We start from the raw sequence: 18,970 nt of genomic DNA, 5'->3' as shown, positions 1-18,970 counted from the left end.
ATTTCTTTTTTGTTTTTTTTACTCGAAACATATCTTAAAAATAGGTTCAAATCGTTGGTTTATTCTTTTATACAATTTACCTTTTTCTCAAAAAATATTTATATTCTAGGCAAAGTTATGACATCCGGCCTGGTCATTAATTCGATTGAGACAGTAGGTCAATCATTTAATCGATAGGTCAGTAATTTGTTCAGTTTGGTCCGGTATATATTAAAAAAATTAAAATTATATATGTATCCATTATACATAAGTATATAACTAACATTATTTGATTAAGAAAAATTCATTTATATTTTAAAATCCAAAATAACAATTGAAATATTAAAGTTAATAACACAAGTCCACAAATAAAAATTAAATAACACAATTACACAAATTTCAAGTTTTTTTGGAGCATTTCTTTTTTGTTTTTTTTTTTTACTCGAAACATATCTTAAAAATAAGTTCAAATCGTTGGTTTATTTCAAATAGGTTGGATTTGATCGGATTATCCCAGATCAAATGCATGATCGATAATCAAATTGACCCGATTATTTCTTCAGGTTTCGGTTGGACCGATCCAACGAGTTGGATCGGGTTTTTAAACTAAGATTCTAGGTTTACAATTAATAAAGTAATAAATCGAATGAAAACAAGCTATAAAAAAAATTTGATAAACCCTAGTGCAATAGGTAGCTGCAACGCAGCGCATCCCATAAAACCTGTTTCTATTGACCATGCATTCCCATATTGAGAGAATTCTATGGAGCGAGGACCAAATTTCTCGCCGTGTTTTCGAGCTCGCCGCCGAAATCTCTGACGACTTCGGCGGCCATTCTCCGGCGCCCGTGGTCGTCGGCGTGGCCACTGGCGCGTTCCTCTTCTTGGCTGACCTTGTTCGCAAAATAGATCTCTCCATCGCCGTTGATTTCGTCCGAGTCGAATCCTACGGTTCCGGAACCGTGTCCAATGGCGCACCCACCATTTCCTTCGATTTGAAGGTCGACGTCAACTCCCGCCATGTCATCGTGGTATTCCCCCGTTTCCTCCTCCACTCAACACAACAATTGCAACACTGTGTTTCAAATACATTTTTATTTTTATTTTCGAATCTTTTCAATTTCATATGTACTATTAATAATTTCTGATTTACATATTTTTCCCCTCCCCTCTTTGCTAGCCCTATATATTTTATTTGTATAGTTATCTACACTTTTTTTTTGAATCATTGAGATTGGATTGATAATTAGGTCGAAGACATTGTAGATACTGGACATACCTTATCAAAAGTCATTGAGCACTTGAAATCAAAAGGAGCGTCCTCTGTTTCTGTTTGCACTTTCCTTGATAAACCTGCAAGGAGAAAAGTTCATTTTCAGCTGGTGGGTGAAGGGAAATACTACCGGGGATTCGAGGTATGATACTCCCAATTCCTATTCTTCCCTTTCATATCTTTTGGGGTTGTTGTATTTTTTATGCATACCAATACATGCCACATGACATTAGCTAATTACATATCTCATAGGTGTTGTCCTCGAACACAATGTCAACTTATAGCAGAAGAAAATATAGAGGTAAAATGAATCAACCTTCTCTCATAAGTTAAAATTAACTTATGCACCTCAACTTCTTTAGAAGTTCTCTCATTAACTTCTCTAAATATTGAGGTGAATAACTTAGTTTTAACCTGTAAAAGAAGTTTGATTTATTTTACCTCCTTATTTTAAGTGTTTCTCAAGTTAATCCAAGAGCTCCCTCTTTTTTCGTGCTTATTTACTTGAATGGAAATATGAAAGAAAAGTACTCTTATCGGTCTCGTATCAATGTCCAACTCCAATTAACTTTTAGGGTGGAAGTGTATTATAGATATGTTGCAGTTATGATAATTTTAGTTTTCAAATTTTCTGCTTTAGCTGATTCTTTATTCCCTGGATAGTTTCTAGCATGGATCTGAATAGTTTCCAATGCAGCAACGATGTCTATATTATGATACTGACATACTCATGAAGTGCTATGGTCTAAGTACTAAGCAGTATGAGATAGGAGTGATATCTATTGATTCTGTTTGCATATGTTTTTGGTATGCAGTGTCCCAACTATTTCGTTGTAGGTTATGGACTGGATTTCGCCGAACTGTATAGAAATTTACCTTACATTGGTGTCTTGAAGCCTGAACTTTACAAGTGATCTTATATTTCTTAGTGAAACCTGTCACACGTGGTTCTAGAAGTTTTTCTGCCTCACATTCTTCCAAGAGTAGCAGATAGAAACTAGAAGAAAACTAATAACATGGACTTGCTATGCGCTTCCTTGGCTACCATGAAATAAATTGTTTCAGAGCTTCTATATTTTCATTTTAATATTATCTTATTAAAGTAACGTGACAGTGTGTTACTTGGACCAAGTATCAGACAAGGAAAATGTTTGTCAATACAAGATCAAATCAACAACTTATTAGAGGGGCTATTGTTTGCAACTGTTTTGAAAACCTTAATTAATTTTGCGGTTATGTATGTTTCACCTTTTAATTCTTTTTTCAGTTTTTCCGCAATCTTTGACTGTATTCTGTATTGGGAGGAATGTATTTTAGTCGAAATATCTGAGGGAAACTAGGTTGTGTTGTGTATTTGGTCTTCATACAAAACAGAAATTAGTTTTTGTTTAGTCAAGGATATTTTTCAAAAAAAAAAAAAAACTAATAAAATAATCAGGTGTGAAGATTAAAGTGGGAGTGAGGGGGTTGTCAATATCATGTGCCCTGCCCTATTTTCAGATTCATACTAGACATGGTATTTGGGCTAGTTTGTTGTGGTTGGGCATAGAGCTTTTTTTGTGAATTTCTTCCTGCACCAACATAACTTCTTCTACACCTAGCAAGTGTAGTAAAAAGACCAAAATATCCTTCAGTTAAGAATCAAATACACCATTCCTCCCCACATTATCACCCATGTCATTGACGCCTCCTTTCCCTCCCTGTTATGCCATGATGCTAGACACCATTGACACCTCCTTCCCCTCCCTGATGTGTCATGAGTCTGTTCCTCCCTTCCGTCTAATCAACTTGCATTCTTCCATTTTGTCGTGCGTCCCCGCCGTGAATATCCCCTTCCATACATCTTTGTTTCTAACTGTATTAAACCATAGGCTATAGGAAAGAAAAGAGAGAAGAAAGGAACAAAGAAGAAGTAAAAAGAGTAAATTTGGAATTTTTTAAAATATGTTGGGTGTAGAAAAAATAACCCTTTTTTTTTTCTCTTAAGACTTGGGCTTAAAAAGTTAAAATATTTAGATCATATGGTCTAATTTTGGATAATAAAACTAATAATAAAAAATAGTTTAATTTTTATACACAATCAATGGGAAGATCTTTACACTTTCAATTTAATTAAAAAGCATCTTATATATCCTATTTAACTAGGAACTTTATTTTGCCATCAAGACTAAGTTAGATTGTCCCAATAAGATTAATAGAAAGTTCAGTCTTAATCTGTTTGTTTTTCAGTTTGTCATTAATTATCTTCCAATTTAGTAGGTAGTAGAACCCTATTGTTTAGATATGATCAATTTAGACTAATAAAAGTTTAATTGTCTGATGAATTCTGCTACAGCTAATAGCCCTTAAGTTTGATTATGCACATGCTTATACAACCCATATAATAATTGAAAGAACAAACAAAATCAATCATGTTTCTACTGTTTCTAAAGTCTTTATATATGTGGTTTTGATATTCTATTGCTCTTTTTTAGCATTAAGTCAGGCCTCTTTTGAAAAACAGAGATATTTCATTTCACTACCCCGTTTTACCTCTAATTAGAATCACAATAAAAAAATGTACAAGATTTTACCAAATAGGTAAATGCTACGAAGATCATTCTTTATAAAACTAACTAAAGAAAGTTAGTTAATGATATTTAATTGTATTAACTTTAATTAAAAAATATATTTTTTTTTAATTTATTTTTCATTGAAACTTAGTATTAAAAACAAAAAAGAATCGTTAAAATTAGTATGTTAATTGAATGAAGAGTATTTTAAAGAATATTAAATAAGATAAATTTAATTGAAATTTTCTTATATCATATTTGACTTTGAGATTAAAAAAAATGTGTTTTTCTTTATATGTATCTGAGACGAGAGAGTATTTCATAAATCATTTTGTTCTGATCAAAAGCATAAAAGCCAATTCCGAATATAACTAGAGAAATCCATTTCTAGTATAAGAACAAAATAAAAGGGAAAAAGTTGTAATCTCGGTGGGATGAGGTCCCGAGATTAATGGTTGGATGAAGATAACTTCATTCTGAAGAATTGTAACAACCTGCACCATACCTAAACGTGAGAATTTTAGGACCAAAAGTGGTTGGTGGAGTGGCCCTCTAAACAACTTTAATATAATTAGCTGCTCTTTAACGAAAAATATTTCTCTGATTTATAGTTTTTCTGTGATTTACTCCTATCATTCCTATATTATAAGCATCGAAAGACGAAAGGGACTCACGTACTCACGTTTTCTCTATTATTATTCGTTCCCTTCCAAACTGTCTGCCACTATCCAATCCTTCTCTTTACTTTAAAAAAATTCTAATCAAGTCAAAGTGTTTTATATTCCCTTAATTCAGCAACACCATCACGTGAGTCAAACTCAAAATTTGAAACTTCGACATTAAGGACTCGTGAATATATATATATATATATATATATATATATATATATATATATATATATATATATATAATTTTATGTAAATAATTATCTCTTAAAAACATTAAATTAATTATCTAGTATACTTTTTATTAATTTTCAAAAAAATTTACCTATCACATGTTAAGCTCATTTTGCAATCTTTAGATAATTATCTAGTATTAAAATAATTATTAAATATTATATTGATAAAGTTAAAAAGTTATTTATGACAAAATTCATAAAGAAAAATAATTATGTTTTAAAAGAGATAAACAAGTCAAGCCAACCTTAATATTTCATCATAAGTCAAATCCAAGCTTAGGCTATCCATTTTTTTCACAAGTTAAATCAAGTTTCAATATTTCGACTTAACTCATTTACACCCTTAATAGTAGTCTTTCATATGTAAATTATGATGTGATTCTTGCTGTATAGTTCATCCCCTTTAGCCAGCAGGTATTTCACCATTGATGTCTTGTGCTTTACAAATTGAATCTCTAGTTATGTATTTAGACACAATTAGGAGGTTCAATAAGCTTTTTGTCAGTATGAGTTATTCAATAACATTAGGTATGAATTATGAACTATTATTGTTGCTAAACAGACAGAATGTTAGAGCTGCACATACAATATGAAACCAAAGCAAATTTCTTCATAATAAGTAGTCATTTTGCCAATCCAATTAGATTTTTGGTATAGATTTTGAGATGAATTAACTAATCAATTTAGTAATTGATTTTTGTCAAGGCTACTGATAAATCATAAACTGATAAGAGGAAGATGATAAAATAGATGAGACAATCATTACTGATAAACCTGCGAGTAAATAAAACTGACAAGAGGAAGATGAAAGTTGGACGTGACAGCACTTCTTCAAAGTCATTTTCTTACTAAATTGAAAAACATTTTCAGGGTCATGAAGAATAAGCAACACAACAAGCTGTCAATAATATTTATATAAAAAAAATACTCCCAAACCTCAACTACTTAAAACGTATGATCAAAACTTAAGAAAAATATGGGATGGACACACCAATTGTCACTGCGTCCTGCAATAGAGATAAACCAACCGGTAAAATTCACATACACAAAAATTCTGGGAAAAATAAGCAAGACATTGATAACAGATCAACCAGTAAAAGAAAGAAATAAAAAGCAAAACACTGAAAGAATAGAAAAGGAATAACATATCACATGAATTCTTTATGAAGTAGAGACTTCCAATGTATCCATCACTGATATATAATTATCAACCTATTTCTCTATAATAATATTATGAAATATGGTAGGATGACTGGATGAGGCTTCACCGAAGGAACTCACATCAGGGACAACCTACAAATTAAACACAAAATTTCTGAAGCAAAAGGTAGACTTGTTTGAATCAGATCTCCTACAAGCACAACAGAAAAGAGTCTACAAATGTGATTTTAACATCTTGGTGAAACCAAACTTTCATGATAAAGATGCAGATAATTGAACCCAAATTCTTCCCCGATCCTAGGAAAATCAAACCCTTCATCGTTCGAGTTATACAGAAATAATTTGGAAACCATAGTTTTGACCAAAACGACACCATCTTCTGAAAGGTACAAGAGGACAAGTGAGAAGTGCCATCTACAAATCTCCTGTTGATCACGAGCGGGCGTGATCGGGTTCGAAGTGGGCATAACAATGTTAGGGGTCGCCATCAATTTAGTCCAAGAATCTTGAACACATACTCCTTCATCATCCACACAGCCCAAATACCTTGCTTAAGCTCATAGAAACAAACACAAAGACAGTCACGCAAGACATCTATCACATGATTGTCACCGTCCCAATTAGACAGCGAGAATTGGCCATATGTTCCGTCCCAACATCAGGGGAAAGAATCACGCATCGATCATCACTTACAGCCCCCTCAGCTATCCAATTAAGTGTGCCACTAACAAATTTCCCCAGTCTCACAGTGGGTCGACATGGGAAATTCTGAAGCCTTTTCCCTGAATATTCTTCTTCACCAAAGGTATATACTTTGGCCACAGTTTCAAACAAATCTGTCACAACTAATAGCAACTTAGTACTTGTCATGCACGTGATCGTAGCAAAAACCATGGTAAGTAAAATACGCATCACGAGTATAACCAGATTGACAATCTTTGGAATGACGTCAATCTGGTGAAAGGGTTCCACAATTTGACATAACGTGTATGAACATTAAACAAACACAGTAAGCCATTGCAAGAACCTAGAATTTGGCAACTGCGTCTCAACCTGAAGCAACGGCCTTCAGCAGGGGTTGACGGGTTTTGGAACAGCGATTGCACCGAGAAAGATAAGATTTTGGAGGGGTCACTATATTTGGGAGAGACCAATAGTAGGTGGGTCATGTTTGGATCGGCGATTGAGGCACGTAGGTGTAGGTGGTCCTTGGCGAATTGGGGATCGGAAATTAGGGTTTTCCGTGATTTGCAGCAGGGATCTCACCAGAACCCTAAGAAAGATCTCCAAGATCAGTTCATTCGGTAAGAAGGACTCATCGTCGGTGGAAGACAGAGGTTTGGGGCTCTTGACGGTAGTTTCCAGCATTGGTTGAGAAGTAACGCTGCCTTTGTTCTTGAAATTTTATCAATTTTTTTTATTTTGACCGGATCCCCAAACTTGTGACCTAATTAAAAAGAAAATGCAATTTTTAGGACTCAATTTAAAAAACTAGTTTGAAATAACATATAATTCAAAAACTTAATTAAAAGATTATCAGTATCTACATATAAATATTCTTACATCTGCATGTCAGCATTCTCACTTGTGAAGGCTATAAACTCAATATAATTTAACTCTTCAATCAGTTTAGAACCTGCAAGGGTAAGAGTATTGGTCTACAAAGATTCGCAGTTTTCGAATTAAGAGTATCTTTACTGTTGTTGCTTAATTCCTAAGAATTTCTTATACATTAAACTGGAACTCATATCAGCATGTTTAGAAAATTTAATTATCTATAAACTATCTCAAATCTTGTTAGTAAATTAATATTATGTTTTAGTTTTTATTTAATATCAACATCTACCGTGTTTAGAGTTGGTTATATATTTTCTTATTTGTAAGTATAAGACTCTTTCAATTAAGTTATATTTTTAAGAAAAATAATTAATCTAATTAATCTTATTAAATTTATTAATTATTTTTATCATTATTTCAAATTATTTTTTTATTTTATGCTCACTTAAATGTTTTTCATTAATATTTTTAAAAAATTAAGAATATATTAAAAAATAATTAATATATCTAAAAATTAAAAAAATCTTATAAAAAACAAATTTCTGTAAAAGAATTTTGTAATTAGTTACGAATAGAACAAGTTATTGTAGTCCACAGTCAGACCTAGTTTACTTATAAATTACTCCAAAAAAAGAGTAAATTGCATTTCTAAGTGGACACTTGCAAAAGAATTTCAACAAAAAATTATTCATACTAAGGTGGTGTCTTGGAACACCTGTGAAAGAATTGAAATGAAAAAGTTTTTAATGTGAAAATTATTGGAGAATTAAAAACTTATAAATAACATAATTCTAGGCATTTCAACTTTTTTCGCTTTTAATCCCATAATCACTTGTTATAATTTGCAAAAAAATGACTTGAAAGATCTCTAATTAATGTTTAACTTACCAGAAAGGTAAACATAAACCCGATTATTACGAGAATCTAAATTAACCTTCCAAAAAATCAAGGGATCCTTAATCTAATCGAATTATGAAGTTGCTACGTATGTGACTTGAAGTTCTGTTGAGAGTCTTGTCTTGAGACCATGAGGTTTAAGAGCCACTCTGTCGCCGCCGCTGCTGCAACTTTCAACTCTCGTTGTTTCCGTGACCACAACACAAACAGAATGAATCGTCGCGCAAAGCTTTCCCTCTTGAACGCGTTCTTCAGAACCCGACGCCCTTTTCACCAATCCCCAATTGCTGCTCCATTCACTCCACCGACCCACGTCGCGTCCACCTCAAAGTTCCACTCTTTTTCCAATACCCCTCACACCCACTTCGCGATTCGGCATAATCCGAGAAGTTTCAGTGGTGGGTCCGGTGTGTTGGACCACACCAAGGAGGTGGACACCATCAACCTCAAGTTTGCAGAGGCGAGGGAAGAGATAGAGATGGCGTTGGAGTCCAAAGACACCGTTTATTTCGACGAGGAAGCCGAGTGTGCACGGGCCGCTGTCAACGAGGTTTTGAGCATGTTCGAGGGGCTGTTGGCTAAGTTGCCAGAGAGGGAAAGAGGGGTTTTGCAGAGGTCTATGGGTCTCAAAATTGAACAATTGAAGGCTGAACTTGCACAATTGAATGAGTAAGAGGTTGATTGTGTGGCTAGAATTGTTTTAGGGTGTTTTATTGGCTGTAGTTTTGAATAAATGCACTAGAAGCCTAGCCAAGCCAACTCTTCATGACCTATATGTGAGGACTGACTAGTGAGTTGTGACTACTATGGTTCTTTTCATTTAAAGGGTTATTCTTTTGGCATTCTTGTTATAGGGTTTGCACTTGTTGTATTGGTTTAATAATAAGACCTTCATTTAAAGGGATGATGTTGTTATACCAACTCTTAGATTTGCTGTTAGTGTGAGGAAACTAGTTGATTGAGGTGCTTATTAGATAGTATTAGGAAACTGAAAGTAACAATCAATAAACTTATTTTTAGTTATGATAACTCAAATTGTTGTTCACATTTCTCTCACCCACTGCGAGATACTCATTATTCTACTTATTTAGCTGTGGGATGAAAAATTGAATAATCTGGCTTGTAAGTTATAACATGTCAACATTTGATATTTTGTCCTATCTAATATCTAAATGTAGATTTCTGAACATTTTTAGAAAGCAGCACATCTTTACTAGCCTATGGCCATAGTACTAGTAAATAGCCAAACATTTTTTGAGCTGCCTGTGGCTGTTTAGTTTGTTTCAACTTAACTGATGTATTGTGATGATTACCATATTGAGCAAGTTTGTTTAAACTTAAAATAAGCAACTTTAAAATAAGTGTTTTTTATATAAGTGATTTTTAAGAAGTAGATAGGATTTGCTTCTTAAAATAAGCTGAAAATTGTTTTTTTTTAAACTAATAAGCGGTTTAGACAAACACATTAAAAAAAACTGCTTGTTTTATTAAAATAAACGCTTATTTCATTAAAATAAGTGTTTATTTCAACAAATAAGTTCAAATAAACTGGTTCATTAAGTTATCCAGGCAGTGGGAGTGAACAAATTGTGTTATATGCAGAAATTGTTAGTCTGGTGCTATCCTTATAGGCATATATAGCTTAACTCGTAAACCTGTCTCTAGAACTTTATTAAGGTTTAATCTCACTTGAGTGGGCATTCCCTAAAGTAATAAAGTGAATAAACTACAGCTGCTGACTACAGATAGGCTTCATGACTATAGGAATTCCTGTATCTGACTCAAATTATGGATTATTGGTAGTTGCTAACTTTTTTCTAGGGTGTAATTGTATGTGTTTCACGGTTAATAATATGAAGAAAGCAAAATGTTCTGAAAGTCATTATTGTTAGCAGTAAGCGATATTGCTCTTGACAAGACTTTGCACCACATTACTGGCATTGCCAAACTTTATTTAGTGCTGATATGCGTTATTGGAATTCAAAAGCAAGCCCTTGAATCCAGGATGTTGTATATGCCATCGTTGATAGTGAGCAATAGTGCTCACACCAGACATCAACGTTGAAGGGATCTGAAGCTGATCAACACTTAAGAGCCCCATCGATACCAAAATCAAATGGGGAGGAAGAATCTTTCACTGGAAAGTAAGATAAGTAGGATTTACATATTTTTGAATGTCAGGAGGATCCAAAAACCCCATGTGAGGTCTAATGATTCGGTGAGTTATTCGCCAAACTTCTTAGGCTAGGCAAAACTAGCTTAGTCTCACTAATTAAAATTTTACCCTCTTATGATGCTATTCAATTGATTGTGCACTTGTTTTTATTATGAATTGGCACTATAAAACATGAATGATTGATTGATGGAATGATTTATTGAATGAGGTTCATTGAGTCGGTCACATGTATAGTAGTTGGTCCTTTTGATTAAAGTTGGGATTGTTTAAGGATGTAGAATTATTGAGTTTTGTCAAGTGAAATAGTAGTAATGCCTAGCTAATGACGAATCATGAAACTAGTATTGAAAATTTGATGTTCCCAGTAAAATCCTTGAATGATATCAATTGTAATTAGATCCGATTATGATCTTATAATATAATCATTGTCTATTGAACTTGGGGACCTAAAGTTGCTATCTCAAGTGATAGGGTGCAAATCTTTTAAAGGAGGCCAAGGAGACTTTAAGAACATTTGGTGCACGGCATCCCACAAGGGGTCAAAGGGTCACGACTTTTAGTCATGGTTAAGGCGGTTTATGCACTAGCACTCCTAACAAATTACTGTAATTTATTCATGATCAATGTAATGTACTGTCATGTAGCTGCCCATTACCACTAAAGTAAAAGGTTTTCATATCTTACAATATGAAGGAAGGTGATATATATCATAATGTGCTATCAAATTATTCTTTTGAATGAGTTAGTTCTAATTTAATGTTATTTTTTTGTATTATTTAAGTTATTTTTTTCTCTATAATGTTCTTTTTAGTCTTCTGCTTCATCTTAATAATTGAAAATGTAAACGTTGATGAACAGATAATAATTAGCATATGACAAGAATACTCTTTCTGAGGTTGTTTCTAAGGTTAGTATATTAGCGGAATGCTCGTAGCAGAAAATGTAACATATAAGAACGAATATACTTGTCATTCAAATGATTATGCATTTGGTAATGACCACATGATGCTTGTTTTATGGAAAAATGTTAGTTTTGTTATTTAGTGGGATTAGAACGCATGATTTCTTTCCTCTTCTTTCTTCCTTCTTCTTTTATTCTTTTTTCAACCATTGGATCAACCTTATATATTCATATCATACTAATCTGAGATGAATCAGTTAAAATATTGGTCTACTAGAAAAAATCATAAACTTTTTGTATTTTTCCAGTTCCATTGATAGAGAATAATGGTGAAAAAACATGAAATGTAATCCCTTGTGAAACGTTCAGGTAAAATCCATTTTCTTTAAACATGAAGGAACAAATGTTAAGACTTGAGACGTGGTATTCTGCATAATTAGGAGATGCCAACTCGATGATAAATTTATCATATGCAGATAAAAAAGTCACCTTTACAAGAAAATTGACAGATAGTCCCATGCACATGAACGGAAGCTTTTCAGAAGGAAGCTGATTAATTTTCAATAATCACGGACCAAATTCACAACCATATCATTGATAAAAAAAAATAAAAGTAAGGTCTTCAAATTTTGAAGTTGTAAATTGTTTCCTAAGGATAATGTAAGAAACACAAATATAATGTAAAGTAGTAGTTTTATATAAATAAATAAAAAAAAAGGTTATACTATTGATAATGAGTACAAGGGATGAAGGGATACTCAACCCAAAAATAGCCTTATAGAAAAATCCAAAGAAACCAGCAGACACACCATTTGAAATAACAGTGTTGTAGTATAACAAAACAGAGAGAGAAAAAGACCATCTCAAATAACACCTCTTTTAATGTTGACAAAAATTGCTATTCTACAAACTGTTGGAGGTCCTTGGAGGGGATGAATGCAATAAAAGAAGGGAGATTCAAAGAGCAAACTGATGAACATGACGATTCTGCCTTTTGATGAACATTGCCAGACAAATCAAAAGCACCGTATAGAAGGAAAGGTAGTGTCTGCTAAAAGATGGAAGGAGGAGAGGGAAGCATGACTTTGTTTCCTTTTGTCTCCCAACACACTGCTATGTTGGCCCCCACTCCTATAAACCTCTCCATAAGGCTCATGCATCTGTAAGCCTCAGTGTCCACTTTATGTATTTTAGTCACACCATCATTCTTTATATTTAATGGTGCTTGTTCCAGGAATTAATATTAATTGAAAAATTAATACTAGTAAACAAGATTTTATTAGAATTTATGAAAAGAAAATATGTTAGTGTTCCAGAGTGAGGCATGATCCTAAAAGTTTGACTCTCCAAATACAACGGTTGATTCACTTGATTGGCCACTGTCCATGCGGGTTGATAATTGACTTCAACCTATTATTGTCAACGACCCTCACCTATAAATATCAAGACTTCTCTCACAATGATTTATCTTCTTATTCCATATAATGTTACTAAAACCACTTCTAATTTGAGCATTGAAATCTTTATAGGTATCATTTGCTCATCCACGTTCAGCCACCACGGTTCATTAAAGGAACTACTGTAAACTTGTCATTTAGATTTAGGTCATCTCATATCAGTTTGTAACATTAAATCTTACAATTTTTTAATAGAAATTTTCTGATCTTAGTATTCTTTAAATTTAATTTAAATAAAAATAGTTATCTTTTTAAATTGAGTAATAATTGAATGAAATTCAACTAATGTGATTGGATAATGTAAACTTAAAAAAAAATAATTTAACTATTTTGCATTATGAAAACATTAATTTACTTTGCAGAAAAGCATGCGTTTTGTCTGCAGCCACTATTGTTGTTGAATATAACTTCCAGGCCAGTGGACCATAGAGGTTCAGTATTTTTCCTGTCACGTCAGCCTCGCACACCTTTCGGCTATCTCTAGTCTCTTGTACCCTTTTGTTGACGTGAGACCTAATGTGGCCAAAGAAATTATTTTCGTAGAATCAGAATGAGATCTAAAATATTTTTGTTAAATAAAACAAATATGTGTATTTGTTTCTTTGGCGTGGGAGTCTTGGAACTTGAAGTCGTATGGAATCGAATCCTAATCAGAATGGAGTTAGAGGAATTTTTTTTGTATGGAGAAATCAAACACAATATAAAAACGTATCTTTATGATGCTTTCAACCAATTGAACTGGATTCTGTTAGATGAATTCAATTAAAAAAACAAGATTCTCCAGTTTTTTTTTTCTTACGAGAACATAAACCGGTAGTGAATGGAAACTAAGCTACGCACCTCTTAAATCAATAGGAAGTTTTTCTGAGTAAAACCTTCTCATAGTTTTTAAGATTGTAAGCGTTAACTTTATAAATTTTTCTACTTTAATTCTTAACTTTTGTAAAAAATAATTCATTTTAGTTATTCTTTACTTAATTTTACTGATGTTTTGCACCGAAAAAGATTAAAGTGAATATTACGAAATAAAAGGTTAACGTGGTGATTTTATAAAGTCAGCAACAAGAATAAGGGTGCTTACTCATTTTTATTTTTTACTTAAAATATATCTCATAGTTTATTATAAATACTACTTTAAATTTCCACCATAAAATCAATTTATTCTAAAGGTCCTTTCTCAGTTTCTCCTAATCATTTTCAGCAGAATTTCAGGCAGAAAGACTGGTACGGTGCAACTAGAATAAATGAGAAATTTTCGGTACCATGTGAAGTCCACTAAGCCAACTATTTAGGATTGGAGCAAATCTTATAATAACTTGGATTAGCAACTTGAAAAGATGGCATGATAAAGCATAGTTATTATTCAGTAGTAAATGGTGGCGAAACACAAATATTACTACCTCACAATCACATAATGCAGATACCTGACATCTGTATTTCTAAAACTGTACAACAATAGCCGTTTGAATGAAAGATCAGTTCATCTCTAATTCTCAATTTTCCACAGTAGCAGCATCCTTGTTTTCATCGTGGAAGAGATGATAACCAATCACTAGCCATTGGAATTTGGAAGTAAAAGAAATAAAGAAAAAAGAAGAAGGGTTGGTGGAATCAGCTTTGATTTGAGGACTGTTTTATTAGAGGTTGAGAGGTCTTGCCCATCTCCTCAGGCTGGCTCTTCACCTCCATAAGTAGTGCAACCACTTCCTTCATCGTGGGGCGCTCCGTTGGGGAAGAGTTCACGCAAAACATAGCAATGCCAAGTGTTTGAAGCATCTCTTGCACCATTTGATCTGGCAGACCTTGGAGCTTTGTGTCTAGTATTGATACAGCTGGTTCAAAGCTTCCCATCTTCCTCTTCACCCACTCCACTATGTGTTGGCCATCTCCAACATGAGATTCAACAGCACTGCGCCCGCTTAGTATCTCTAGCAAAACCACCCCATAACTATAGACATCACTCTTCTCTGTTATGTTCATGGAGTAGCCATATTCTGCATTGGTGATAAAACATGGTTAGAATTTTAACCAATAGCAATAAATAACAAAATATGGATTTGTGCACATTCTTCCTAATTTGGATGTCATGTGACTATTCAAGTCTGTTCTTCCTGGAGCAAATCTAAGAGCATTGATTTTGTAAATTATGTAAAGGATGTAAGAATTTAAATAAGGTTAAGAAAAAGGTAATGAAAGCCAAGTGGACTTGCCTGGGGCAATATAACCATAGGAACCAGCAACTCTGGACATTGCATGATGATAAGTTGGTGAATGCATTAGCTTTGCAAGACCAAAATCTGCCAGATATGCCTCAAATTTGGAGTCTAGAAGTATGTTATTGCATTTCACATCTCTATGGAGAATTGCAGGGACACAATCATGGTGAAGGTAAGCTAGACCTTGAGCTGATCCAACTGCAATCTTGTATCTTGTTTCCCAGTCTAGGCTCCTGTTCCCTTGTAAAAGCTGTCGCAGATTACCATTTGGGATGTAGTTATAGAGAAGAAGATTAACACTCCCGTTAGAACAATAACCTATGAGCCTCACAATGTTCCTATGCCGAATGTATCCAAGAATCTGAATCTCTGCAGCAAAAGAATCCACGGCTTCGTCTGCTTTGCTTGCTTTCCACAGCTTCTTCACTGCTATCAACTCCCCATTCGGCATCTCAGCCTTGTACACAACACCTGAGCAACCCTTTCCAATCACATTTTCATCCTTCAAGCAATCCAAGATATCGTCAATGCTGAAGTTTACTTTCTGAAATGGGATGAAAGTCCAAGGATAAGAGAAATCCTCAGCTCCTGATGTGGAAGTTGATGCTCCCAGTGTTTTTTCAACCTTGTATCCGTGATTGCGAGTTACTAGAATCCAGGATGAAATGAGAATTATAGTAACTGAGGCTAGAATGACTGTGACCCAAGCTATCGTTTTTGCGGATTTCAAACCATTTTTTTGAATCAGGCTTGAAGAACATGATGTCCCATCCATTGACTGACAAAGCTGGGGGTTCTGAAGATATGAAATACAAGATAGAGTTCTGAAGAATGGAGTTACTGGGATAGGACCTGAGAAGTTGTTGTAGGAGATATTGAGAGAAGTGAGGCTAGTTAGAGACCCCAGAACCTTGATTCCTCCATAAAGCATATTATGAGAAAGATCAAGTGATTGTAACTGTGTCAAAGCAGACACTGAATCTGGGATTTCTCCGGTAAATTCGTTTGAGCTCAAGTCCAAACTGATGGTTAAGCTTGTAACATGACCAATCTCAGGGGGTATGCCACCAGAGAGGCTGTTGTAACTCAAATCCAGAAGAGTTAACTTCTGCAAATTTCTAATGGATTTTGGGATTGACCCTGTCAGCAAGTTGTTATTGAGGATGAGCTTGTTCAAATAGCTGAAGTTTCCAAAGCTCCAAGGAATTTCACCTATCAAACTGTTTCTACTGAGATCAAGCTGCTCCAAATTTTCAAGCTCCCCAATCACAGATGAAATTTCCCCAGTGAGGTAGTTGTTGTGAATATCTAACAGCTCAAGAACTGTGATGTTGGCAATCTCCACTGGTATGCTTCCAGAGAAATGATTCATGTACAAGTCAAGGAACACCAGATTCTGCAATTGGCCTATCTCTTTCGGAATCTGTCCCGAAAGTTGGTTTTCTCCAACCCTCAGCCTCACTAAAGACTGGCAATTTGAAACACTTGATGGCAACCTTCCTGTTAATGAATTTCCCAGAAGCAGAAGCTTACTCAGCTTCTTCAAGCTGAAAATCTGTTCTGGTATAGAACCTGTCAGCTTGTTCCTTGAAAGGTCAAGTGCATATAGTTCTGTGCAGTTTCCAAAAGAGGATGGTATGGTTCCAGACACTAAATTACCCCACAAGAAAAAACTCTGCAGAACCTTCAATTTGCCTAACTCCCATGGAATAGTACCTGATAACTGATTCTTGTCAAGCTGAACAGTGGAAAGGCTGGTGCAGTTGCCCAACTGCCATGGTATTTTACCTGTGAGTGAATTGTCTGATAGATGAAGCTGTTCCAGAACCACCAGCTTCCCAAAGTCCCCAGGTATTTCACCAGAGAGATCATTAGAAGAGACATCAAATATAACAAGCGATGAACAGTTGGAAAGCTCTGCTGGGATTGGACCAGTTAAGGAATTTCCCCAAAGTAGCAAGCTAGTAAGCTTTTGCAACTTGCTCAATTGAGGAGGGATAGAGCCAGTGAGCTTGTTCATGTGTAGGTACAGATTTCTCAGCTCCGAACACGACCCAAGTTCTGGTGGTATTGAACCAGAAATTTCAGTATCATAAAGTGCTAGAGTTTGTAGATTGATCAAGTTACCAAATGTAGAGGGAATGACACCAGAAAGTCCAGTGGCAGCTGCACCAAAAGTGGTGAGGTTGGTGAGTAGGCCTAACTGTGAGGGGATTTGTCCGGTGAGATATGGATTGCCCCCGATCCGTAACTGCTGCAGAGATGTCAAAGAGCCTAACTGTGATGGGATTGAACCGTTAAGAAGATTGTCTTGGAGGCAAAAAACTTCAAGGGAAGTGAGATTGGAAAGATGTTGAGGAATGCTTCCTGTCAATCTGTTGGAGTTCAAGTAAAGGAATTGAAGAGAAGAGAGCCTTCCAAGTTCAGCAGGTATGGAACCAGTGAGAGAGTTTGAGGAGAGGTCAAGCAGCTGAAGATGAGGAAGTTGACCAAAAGAGGGTGGAATGGAGCCAGAGACATTGGTTGAAGAAAGATTAAGAAGTTGAAGCATTGATAAAGAGGAGAGCTGAGGAGGTAAAGAGGAGAGGTTGAGAAAAGTATCTGGAATAGAGAGGGAGATGACTCTACCTTGTGGGGAGCAAGTGATGCCTTTCCATGAACAAGGTGTTGAGCTTGAAGGGTTCCATGAGGAGAGAACAGAAGGTGATGATCTTGCAGCAGGTAGAAGAGAAAGAAGGGCTTGTCCATCAGGGGAGAGACAAGTGACTCCTATCTTTGTTGTCAGGGTGAGGCAGAAGAATAACAAGGAAAATAACAAAGTGGTAACACTATGGGGAACAATGTTTTCCATTTGGACTGTGAAAATGGCTTGGTTTTGGAGATTAAGAACTTGGTCTAACGGTGTGTTGGTTGGTTATAGGGTCACTATATCAGTCTTTCAGCTATTGAAGATGGTGGTGATTGGTGAAGAAAGTCCACTCTAGGAGACCAAGTGCATGTGAAAGAGGGGTCTCTATTGCTTAAGTTTCACTCTAACGTTTTCAATACTAGCATAGCATGTGAAACAAAAGAGACTGCATCATGTATCTTTAAGAAGGAAGATTACACAGCTGATGAGATGGAGAATGAAGAGTGCAACCTATTTCTCTCTTACCAAAAAGTAGCTCTACTCTCTCTGCCACCAAATGGTAGAAAACCAAAGCCAGGCTTCTGATGATGCTTACTTTGCTGCTGTTGTTCCAGTACTTTTGGTGCTATGCTAATGGTGGCATAGCAATCTCTAAGTTCTGGCACTTGTTGTGGTGCATGCACCATTGTTGGTTTCCATGATTCGCGTGAATGCTTACAGGTAATAATAGCAGAGTTTAGCTCAAAGGTGGTAGTAGTAGTGCGGTGGCTGAGCTTTTCTGAGTTCAATGCACTTTGAAAACCTCCCCTCCCAGTATCTCTTTTTTACATTTAAATAGTTAGTCTAGTTTTTATTTCGTTGTTTTGGCTGTATTCGTTGTTGTGTACATGTACCAAATTGACCTCCATTATTCGGTTAGTAAGTAGTATAGAATTGGGACAGTGTTGACAGTTTACAAAAATCAAATTATTCTCCTATCACTCACTGACACTCTCCCTTACCCTTTCAGTATCTTACTATTTAGGGAGGAGTGGTGCTTTCATGTTTGTTCTTGTACCTGCTGTAGTGACTGACTTATCAAACAGACCAAAATTCTCACGCCACTGATGAATTCTGTAAGCCATATAACCTGTAAATGATAATACTGATTTAATTTATTTGATAAAACTGCATGCAAATATCTATTAAGTTTAATTTTGATATACCATCAAATTGTCAATAAGTTACAAATCAATAACTTTAATTTTTTTGTAAAAAAAATAATTTTTAAT

General features: G+C 34.9%; 3 protein-coding genes and 1 long non-coding RNA gene across 6 annotated transcripts; 2 read left to right on the top strand and 2 right to left on the bottom strand.

The window, feature by feature from the left end:
- The first annotated feature begins 716 nt into the window (after positions 1-716).
- On the top strand, positions 717-2,166 carry LOC100037484 (hypoxanthine-guanine phosphoribosyltransferase-like). Its single transcript, NM_001249538.1, has 3 exons — positions 717-1,010; positions 1,230-1,394; positions 2,068-2,166. Exons 1-3 carry the CDS (start codon positions 717-719, stop codon positions 2,164-2,166), a joined length of 558 nt encoding a protein of 185 aa, NP_001236467.1.
- A 3,687-nt stretch (positions 2,167-5,853) lies between these two features.
- Positions 5,854-7,733, bottom strand: LOC102664234 (uncharacterized). Its single transcript, XR_005890305.1, has 3 exons — positions 7,430-7,733; positions 6,894-7,313; positions 5,854-6,702 (listed from the first exon to the last, which is right to left on the bottom strand). It is a non-coding gene; the product is annotated as an uncharacterized lncRNA (long non-coding RNA).
- A 121-nt stretch (positions 7,734-7,854) lies between these two features.
- Positions 7,855-11,179, top strand: LOC100782622 (uncharacterized). 3 transcript variants are annotated; one of them, XM_026127324.2, is made up of 2 exons: positions 8,262-8,989; positions 10,962-11,179. In XM_026127324.2, the coding sequence occupies exons 1-2, from the start codon at positions 8,451-8,453 to the stop codon at positions 10,981-10,983; spliced, it is 561 nt and encodes a 186-aa protein (XP_025983109.1). In that variant the 5' UTR covers positions 8,262-8,450; the 3' UTR covers positions 10,984-11,179. The 3 variants fall into 3 exon arrangements, with proteins under 3 accessions (XP_003556171.1, XP_025983109.1, XP_025983110.1); XM_026127325.2 differs by having other exon boundaries at positions 8,263-8,989; positions 10,968-11,179; XM_003556123.5 differs by lacking the exon at positions 10,962-11,179 and having other exon boundaries at positions 7,855-9,349.
- A 3,013-nt stretch (positions 11,180-14,192) lies between these two features.
- Positions 14,193-18,504, bottom strand: LOC100804889 (LRR receptor-like serine/threonine-protein kinase RGI5). The gene is made up of 2 exons (XM_003555366.4): positions 15,065-18,504; positions 14,193-14,848 (listed from the first exon to the last, which is right to left on the bottom strand). The coding sequence occupies exons 1-2, from the start codon at positions 17,919-17,921 to the stop codon at positions 14,466-14,468; spliced, it is 3,240 nt and encodes a 1,079-aa protein (XP_003555414.1). The 5' UTR covers positions 17,922-18,504; the 3' UTR covers positions 14,193-14,465.
- Between the last annotated feature and the right edge of the window lie 466 nt (positions 18,505-18,970).

Source organism: Glycine max, chromosome 20, assembly GCF_000004515.6.
Source record: "Glycine max cultivar Williams 82 chromosome 20, Glycine_max_v4.0, whole genome shotgun sequence".
Classification (NCBI taxonomy): Eukaryota; Viridiplantae; Streptophyta; class Magnoliopsida; order Fabales; family Fabaceae; genus Glycine; species Glycine max.
The sequence above is the reverse complement of the archived record's forward strand: the minus strand, read 5'-3'. Positions and strand labels throughout refer to the sequence as shown.

Coding starts and splice junctions, on each gene's coding strand:
- LOC100804889 (XM_003555366.4), bottom strand. CDS start 17,921: ATGGAAAACATTGTTCCCCATAGTGTTACCACTTTGTTATTTTCCTTG. Junction 14,849..15,064: donor CTATGGTTATATTGCCCCAG/GCAAGTCCACTT, acceptor TCACCAATGCAG/AATATGGCTACTCCATGAAC.
- LOC100037484 (NM_001249538.1), top strand. CDS start 717: ATGCATTCCCATATTGAGAGAATTCTATGGAGCGAGGACCAAATTTCT. Junction 1,011..1,229: donor ACTCCCGCCATGTCATCGTG/GTATTCCCCCGT, acceptor ATTGATAATTAG/GTCGAAGACATTGTAGATAC. Junction 1,395..2,067: donor AATACTACCGGGGATTCGAG/GTATGATACTCC, acceptor TTTGGTATGCAG/TGTCCCAACTATTTCGTTGT.
- LOC100782622 (XM_026127324.2), top strand. CDS start 8,451: ATGAGGTTTAAGAGCCACTCTGTCGCCGCCGCTGCTGCAACTTTCAAC. Junction 8,990..10,961: donor GAACTTGCACAATTGAATGA/GTAAGAGGTTGA, acceptor TGCTATCTCAAG/TGATAGGGTGCAAATCTTTT.